General features: G+C 39.9%; 1 protein-coding gene across 1 annotated transcript in view; it reads left to right on the top strand.

The window, feature by feature from the left end:
* The first annotated feature begins 547 nt into the window (after nucleotides 1-547).
* LOC122072674 (putative pumilio homolog 8, chloroplastic) overlaps nucleotides 548-7,869 on the top strand; it is an 11,299-nt gene continuing 3,977 nt past the window's right edge. Inside the window, exons 1-2 of the mRNA XM_042637060.1 lie at nucleotides 548-2,020; nucleotides 2,198-2,360. Of these exons, the coding sequence (XP_042492994.1) occupies nucleotides 858-2,020; nucleotides 2,198-2,360 (1,326 nt within the window). The 5' untranslated portion in view covers nucleotides 548-857. The remainder of the gene's footprint in view (nucleotides 2,021-2,197; nucleotides 2,361-7,869) is intronic.

Genomic DNA, 7,869 nt, shown 5'->3' with positions numbered 1-7,869 from the left:
TAGGTGGAGACACACATAAGTACACGTAACGTCCTTTCTTTTAAAAAATTAGAAAAAAGTTTTAGGTATGGTAATGCTTTCAACCCGTTGGAGTATGATTCGATTCTACCGGCCAGAACAAAAGAAGACCTGAAACCCTATAAAGAAAGTGTGAATCGTTCACACTCTAGAACGATAGAAATCGGGACTAGGCCTGGCGAATTCCGATTCAAACCGGCCGAGTTGTAGGTCGGTCGGTTGGTTGGTGTGGCTTTCTTGGCGCTCGTAGCGCGCGTACTGGTAAAGCCGTTTTTTTGAGACTCCACTACTCGAAAGTGCAAAGAAGATTCAGTGGGGCATGGACTCTTTGTGGTCCTCCAAGTCCATCTACGTATGGCCCACCCAAATATATTACTCATATATTACATGACTATGAACCCTAAAAATAATAAAATATTTTACCATTTAGATGCCGAATACAAATATTTTATTGGCTGAAAGGGACGCTCATATATAGCCTTTCATGCATGTAGCGCTCTAGTTAGTTTCCTTTCCTTATATGCATGGCATGAGGTTAGACCGTTTGAGAGAGAGAGACTCCTTGGTTTTTTGCTTTGCCCTTTAAGCGGTAGTGAACTAGTGATCGACTCGCTCTGTACCTCTTTTTCTCATGGAATTCTGGGAAGAATCCTTGAATTGATTGGGTTTTCTTGGTTGGATTATATATTTAAGGAAACAATTTTTTTCGATCAAATCTTCTTAAACCATTCTCAAAACCCAATTCCCAATATTTCCGAAGCCGAATCCTTCTAAAACCCTTCAAAACCCCTATTTCTTCTTCCCAAATCCTTGTTCTGAAGAACGAAACGAAGAAGAAGATGGAGAGAAGAGGCGAAGAAGAAGAGTTAAACAAGCTCTTAGATGAAATCCCAATTGCAATGTCGCCGTCTTTTGTCTCGAACAATCGTAGTAGTCAGTACCTTCAGAGACAGATGATGCTCTGCGGCAACGGCAACGGCAACGGCAACGGCAACATTAATAACGCCATTAACAACACCATCAACAATAACGTTGCGTTCTCTTCTGGGATTCAAAACCCTCTTCTTCTTGGAACAATACCTGACCAGTCGCTTGAATCTGCACTTGCTCGTCTTTCTCTCTCTTCGACTCCTCACCAATCCCACTTTTATCCTCCGCCGGCTCCTCCTTCCCTTGGTGGTGACGTTCCCGGTGTTCCCTTACTTGAGAACTCTGCAGTTTTGGATCCTTTTATGGGTCAGGGTTTTCAATCGTTGTCTTATCATCAGTTGCAACAAACCGCTATGGAGGTGGAGTTACAGCGCTTGAAGGTTCAGGGAGCTATCGCGGCTGCGTTTTTGCGTGCTCGTGCTGAGAGTTACCCCGTTCCTGGATTAAATCCTATCGCTACCAGTGACGAACATCGTAGGGAATTCTTTAATGGCGTAGGGGGTTTGGTTCCCTCCGGTGCTGCATCTATTAATGGTTGTGGGAAATCTTGCTGCCGTCACCAACCCAGAAACAATGGCCGCTTGCAGCTTCCAAAACCACCTTCCCGAGAGCAGACCAAACGTTTCCCAATGACGCCCTGTTTCAATAGGAACGGTTTCCGCCTCGATTCTGATGGGCATTGCAGAGTAGCTGCACCAGATGGACAGGTCTTGGAAACGGAAAATCTAATCTCATTGAGGTCCCCGTTCTTCAATCAGAGCCTACAGCATCTACAACAGCTCCCAAACTACTCGTCTTTGGAAGATTTGAGAGGCCGGATGGTCGCGGTGGCCAAGGATCAACATGGGTGTCGATTCTTACAGAAGAAGTTCGAAGAGGGAAGAATTGAAGAGATTGAGATGATTTTTGCGGAGGTGAAAGACCATGTGGATGAGTTAATGGTTCATCCTTTCGGGAATTACCTTGTCCAGAAGCTCTCGGAAATATGTACTGAAGAACAGAAGTTGGAGATTGTTCACACGATCACCAAGGAGGAATTCCAACTTGTCACAATCTGTCTCAATAGCCATGGGTACGGTTGTTCCTGAAATTCCCTTTCTTGTTTCTGAAATTCTTCCTATTAAGTGTGTTTTCATTTACTATCAGAGGAAGAAATTTAGTTATTCCTTAGATTGTATTAACAGTCAGTAGCTCTTCTAGACATTATATTTCGAAAAAACATAGAGCAGTTATCTTTCTCCTGTTGCAGTACCCGTGCAGTTCAGAAATTGTTGGAGCATCTTAACACCCCAGAGCAAATTTCATGTCTTATGTTGGCTTTGAGGCCAGGAACGGTCATACTTACCAAGGATGCAAATGGTCATCATGTCATTCAGCATTGCCTCCAGCGTTTCTCCAATGAAGACAATAAAGTAAGGTTTGATAACTTGTTTTCGATCTGCACAAGTTCATGGACTGCCAATTTCTAGTAGTCAACTATATTTAGCTCTTTAATTTTTCTCTAGAGCTATTGATATTCAAAATAGTTGCTTGTCAGCATATTCATTCTAGCAGAGTGTAAGCATTATGTTGTTTATTAATCTTGTTTGCTATTAGAATTGTGATGAGCGGGTTCTATATGCATACTTGTATGCTTTAGAAAGAAATACCTATAGAAACGCAACCTTAAAACGATGCAGAAGATAATAGAAAAACAAGAATGAACAATGCACACAGATTTACGAGGTTCGGCAAGATTGCCTACGTCCTCGGTGAGATGAGATCCTGCTTCACTATCAATGGAGAATAGGGTTACAATGCTCGTCCTCACACCTCTCAGTATTGCTTGCATTATAGAGAAAAAAATCCTCGTTACAAATATATAGCGAAAAATCCTAATCCGGAAAATATAAAACTGCCCTCAAATAAAAAAATCGAGTGAGGGGCTGTGCCCCCCTACACCCCCGCTATGCAGGGGGGTCTCCTGCCCCCTTGCAACCCACACGGCTTGTTAACCGGTTAGCAGGACCACCGTCTTGCCTGTAGAGGCGCCTGCACCAGTACTCCCTGGATTAAACTGTGATGGAATACAAGACATCGTACACCAACAATACCTCCCCTTCCTTTTCCTAAACATCTAACGAAAGAATATTTATTAAGAATAACGGAAAACAATATCTAATGCATTAATAAGGTGTAGTAATGGTGCTTGACCCTTAACTGTTGGTTTGACATTTGGTGCTTTCTAATATAAATGTACGTGTATGTGAATCCACATATATCTTAGAAATTTCGAAGAATTTAACCGTATACATATCCTCTCTATTTTTAATAATGCTTTGAAAGAAAGGATTTTTTTGTGTTTTTATTTGTTTATTGAACATCTTAACCAGTGGCTTGATCTGTTTACCAATGGAAGAGGACCTTATGAATGGAGTTAAATTCAAGTGTTTTATTGTGGTCTTTATCAACGGTCTATTAGATTGAATGATGAATGTCTTAAATGTTCATGATATTGCATACGGTTGTCAGCTACTTGCATTTGAGAGAATTTGCCTTTTCTTTCTTCATTCATTCTTCTCCCCCCACCCTCGAGGGAGAGACGATGGGAAAACTTGGGAGTCCCTATCGATGAGATGGGCTGCCCAACTCTTCTCATTATATAGACCATGAAATTACATACTCCTAGGTGGAATAAGAAATAACAATATAGGAAACACAACAAACTTCTAATTTTAATCTACCAAACTAGTGTTAGAATAGGAAACCCCCAAGGGGAGTCGAGGCTTGCGCCAGACAGCTGGCCACTGCTCCTCCTTCTCACGCAACACTTCTAACACTCCCCAATCCCCCTCAAGCTGGAGCATAGATGTTAATCATGCCCAGCTTTATTACAAAGATAGTCCATTCTACCACTCCCCAAAGTCTTAGTGAAAACATCTGCAAGTTACTCTCCTGTACGAACATGAATTGTAGAAATCGCTTCTTGCTGTAATTTTTCTCGAAGTGACAGTCTACCTCAATATGTTTTGTCCTCTCATGGAACACTGGATTTGATGCAATATGGATTGCAACTGGTTATCACACCACAATTACGGAGAAGAAGTGTAAAACCCAAGCTCCGTCAAAAGCTGCTTTACCCACATCAACTGACAAGTGACATGAGCCATGGCATGATACTCAAACTCAGCGCTAGACCTTGCCACAACAACCTGCTTCTTGTTCTTCCAAGACACAGGATTTTCACCAACAAAAGTACAACATCTTGTAGTTGACTGCCTATCAATAGGAGATCCAGCCCAATTAGCATCACAAAAACCTTTAATACGACTACATCTATTATCAGAGTACAACAGACCACGACTTGTAGATTTCTTGAGATATCTCAGAATATGAACAAAGGCATCCCAATGTGAAGTTCGTGGAGACGAAAGAAACTGACTCACAACACTCAGGATCTTCTAAAACATCACCTCCTTCAGATGTAAGTTTCACATTTGTATCAATTGGAGTGTCAAGGGGTTTGATCTCTAATATACCAATTTCTGTAAGCAAATCCAAAACATATTTTCTTTGAGATAGAGAAATTCCCTTCCTTGACTGAGCAGCTTCAATCCCTAGAAAGTACTTCAACCTTCCTAGATCCTTAGTTTGAAAGTGTTGCTGTAAATGTGATTTCAAACTTTGGATTCCTTTAACTTCATCTCCAGTATGACAATTTCATCAACATACACAACCAGAAATATCCCTCCTACATCAAACTTCTGATAGAATGCAGAATAATCACTGTCACTCCTTGACAGCGCAAATACACAAACCTTATCAGTGAACCTACCAAACCATGCCTGAGGAGACTGTTTCAATAGTACAAGGACTTCTTAAGCTTGCACACCTTTCCACACTCCCCTGAGCAACAACCCCGGAAGTTGCTCCATACACCTCATGCAAATCACCGTAAAGAAATGCATTCTTCACATCAAGGTGAAACAACGGCCAATGAGACGAAGCTGCCAGAGAAATCAAAACATGAACAGAAGCCAACTTGGTAATAAAAGAAAAGGTATCCTGATAGTCAACACCATAAATCTGGGCATACCCTTTCGCTACTAACTATGCATTCAAACGAGCAAGAGATCCATCAGGGTTAACCTTAACTGCATACACCCAACAACAACCAATAGCTTTTTTGCCTGGAGGAAATGGTACAAGATCCCAAGTCTGGTTTTCATCCGAGGCACGCATTTCGTCTTCCATTGCTATCCTCCAGCCAGTACTAGATAATGCCTTTACAATAGACTTAGGAACATGATGACAAGAAATAGTGGAAAGACAGGAATCAAAAGAAGACGACAAGCCAGAATAAGATACAAAATCAGCAATAGGATGTTGGGTACAACTCCTAACACCCTTACGTTGTGTAATAGGAAGATCCAAATCAGAAAAAGGAATACCTGGAGTAGGATCCATAGATGAAGATGATGGGGTAGGTTCCGTAGAGAGAGGGGGTGCTGATTCTTTCCGAACACGACATGTATAAACCTGTGGAACAACCAGTGGGGAGGAGGTGGTGCCGTGGTGGTGGTGGTGGCAACACTGTTTCTGTTGCAACCTGTGGAATAGAATGATGGATATTGTAAAGTGGAAGATCATCATCCAATTCATACAAAACAAATGACTTATCTGGATAGGGTCTGGACTCAAAAAGACATCAGTAGTAACAAAGTATTTTTGGAGGATAGGAGAATAACATCGGTATCCCTTTTGGGTATGTAAGTAACCCAAGAAGAGACATTTACTGGCTCGAGTATCCAACTTTGATAAACCTGGACGATGATCACGAATAAAATAAATACACCCAAAAGCGCGTGGAGGAAGAACAAAAGTGGGTTAGAAGGAAATAATAAAAAATAAGGAATACCACCATGCAGAACAGAAGAAGGCATATGATTAATAAGGTAACAAGCAGTGAGAACAACATTAGCCCAAAAATATTTGGTACCTTCATTTCAAACATAAGGGATAGAGCAACCTCCATCAAAATAACGATTCTTCCTTTCAGCCACACCATTTTGTTGAGCAGTATCTGAACAAGACATATATCCTTTCAGCCCAATTGATGGACCAGTGCTACATCATATGATGGAGGCACCTTCAAAAAAACGATTTTCTCTTTTGTCTATCAATCTTTGAATCTATCTTATTCTCTTGAAAACAGAATTTGTTGAGCTGGAGTGGAATCATCCAGCTCAGGTAGTTCATGATGGTGGGCTTTATGGTATGATGGTTGCTTTATGGTATGATGGTTTATGGAAACCCATAAAACCATTGTATCAGTTGTGATGAACATGAAACATTATGGAAATATTATAAATCTTACATATAACTTCAAAGAACCTGATAAAATGGGCACAAAAACAGATAAAGGAGTCATTTATATCATCAAGATAACCAATTAGAGTGTTTTATATAGATCAATCTACCGTAAAATAAAGTCTCAAAATTTATGGAATATAAGTTTTATTTTGTATCCTAATGGAATGTTATACCGTGGTCATCAGGTAAAACATTCCGTGGGGGAATTTTTTTACCTATGTCCAGATACTAAAAAGGTCTAGATTATGTCTTCGAATGTCATAAATATGATTTAATAAGACCAAATCATATAGGTTCGAATTTTCTCGCTATGTGTTTTAGGTAGATCATATTTCTATGAGGTTTAGATATTTTATATATTGTGACACTAGACTAGTTTAGAGAGCAGCCCAGCGCACAAGGCTCCCTCTACTGCAGGGTCTAGGAGGGGCAAGTGTACGCAGCCTTACCCCCTGATTTGCAGAAGTGGCTGTTTCCAAATTTTGAACCTGTGACCAACATGTTGCAATACAAAGAATAGCTTGTCTTCAACTTTCCCATCATTTCAACACCTAAATAATTATTAATCCTTTAACACTATAGTATTCTCCTACTTGATTTATTTTCTCTTAAAATTGGGGTGGAATTATGTATTATTGGAGTGCAAAATTGTATGGGGTGATTTCTCCCTCTTTGGAAGTGCAGCTTGTTTCATTTCCTTTTATTTATTCAAAGAATTTCAAATCTCTGCTATGAAGGAAGGAAAGTTTTTAGAAGTGCCTAAACTTCTCCTTTAGTTGACAGATTTCTAAATGCCGATTGAAGTCTTGCAATTTTGGTGGCAATTATGACATGCAAATATTGTTTCTGCCGTGACAATTCAGATTATTTTGGATGGACTTCCTTTGTAAGTGGTCTTGGGGGCATGACATACTCTCAAAGAGGCATATGGCTTGATTTTCTAATTAAAGCAATTGTTCAGTTTTTGCCTTTCTTCTCATCAAAAGTGGCATAATCAAGATTGGGTTTTTTCTTCCTTGGGAGTCCATTTAATTCTTGGAAATGCATACGCGTGGATGGAAAAATTAAATTATGGGAGACTACTAGCATCTCCTGAAAAATCTTAGATCTTTTTTTTTTTTTTCTTGGTGAACTACCAGAAAACTATTAGATCATTATTCTTTATATTTCTTTAATTTGAGCCATTATTTTTTATATCTTTGTCATTCCTCAGGATCACTTCTTTAGGAGCCAAAAACGTGTTGATTCTATGCTAGATCATACAATGTTTATCTGTTTTGGGAATGTTAAGGCCAATTTACTGGCAGCATGTCAGGCTATGGGTCCAAATCATAGTTGTCAAGTCATCGGTGACTCCTAGGCAGCCAGGTTCCTTGCATCTAGCCCCCTCCAACGCCTTGGGTTGCCTAGATGCCGTGAAAACTATTGTCCATTCAGTGTTTATTCTGTCTTTTTGTTTTTGGTGTCTTCTTATTTTATTTTTTTTATTTGGGATGCTTTCGTAGGAGATGCTAACATTGCAATTGAATTCAAAATTTATTAGGTTTGAGTTTCAGGTAAAAGAAAAAA

This window comes from Macadamia integrifolia, chromosome 3, assembly GCF_013358625.1.
Source record: "Macadamia integrifolia cultivar HAES 741 chromosome 3, SCU_Mint_v3, whole genome shotgun sequence".
In the NCBI taxonomy this organism is placed as follows: domain Eukaryota; kingdom Viridiplantae; phylum Streptophyta; class Magnoliopsida; order Proteales; family Proteaceae; genus Macadamia; species Macadamia integrifolia.
Note: the sequence above shows the minus strand (reverse complement) of the source record. Positions and strands in the feature narration are given on the sequence as shown.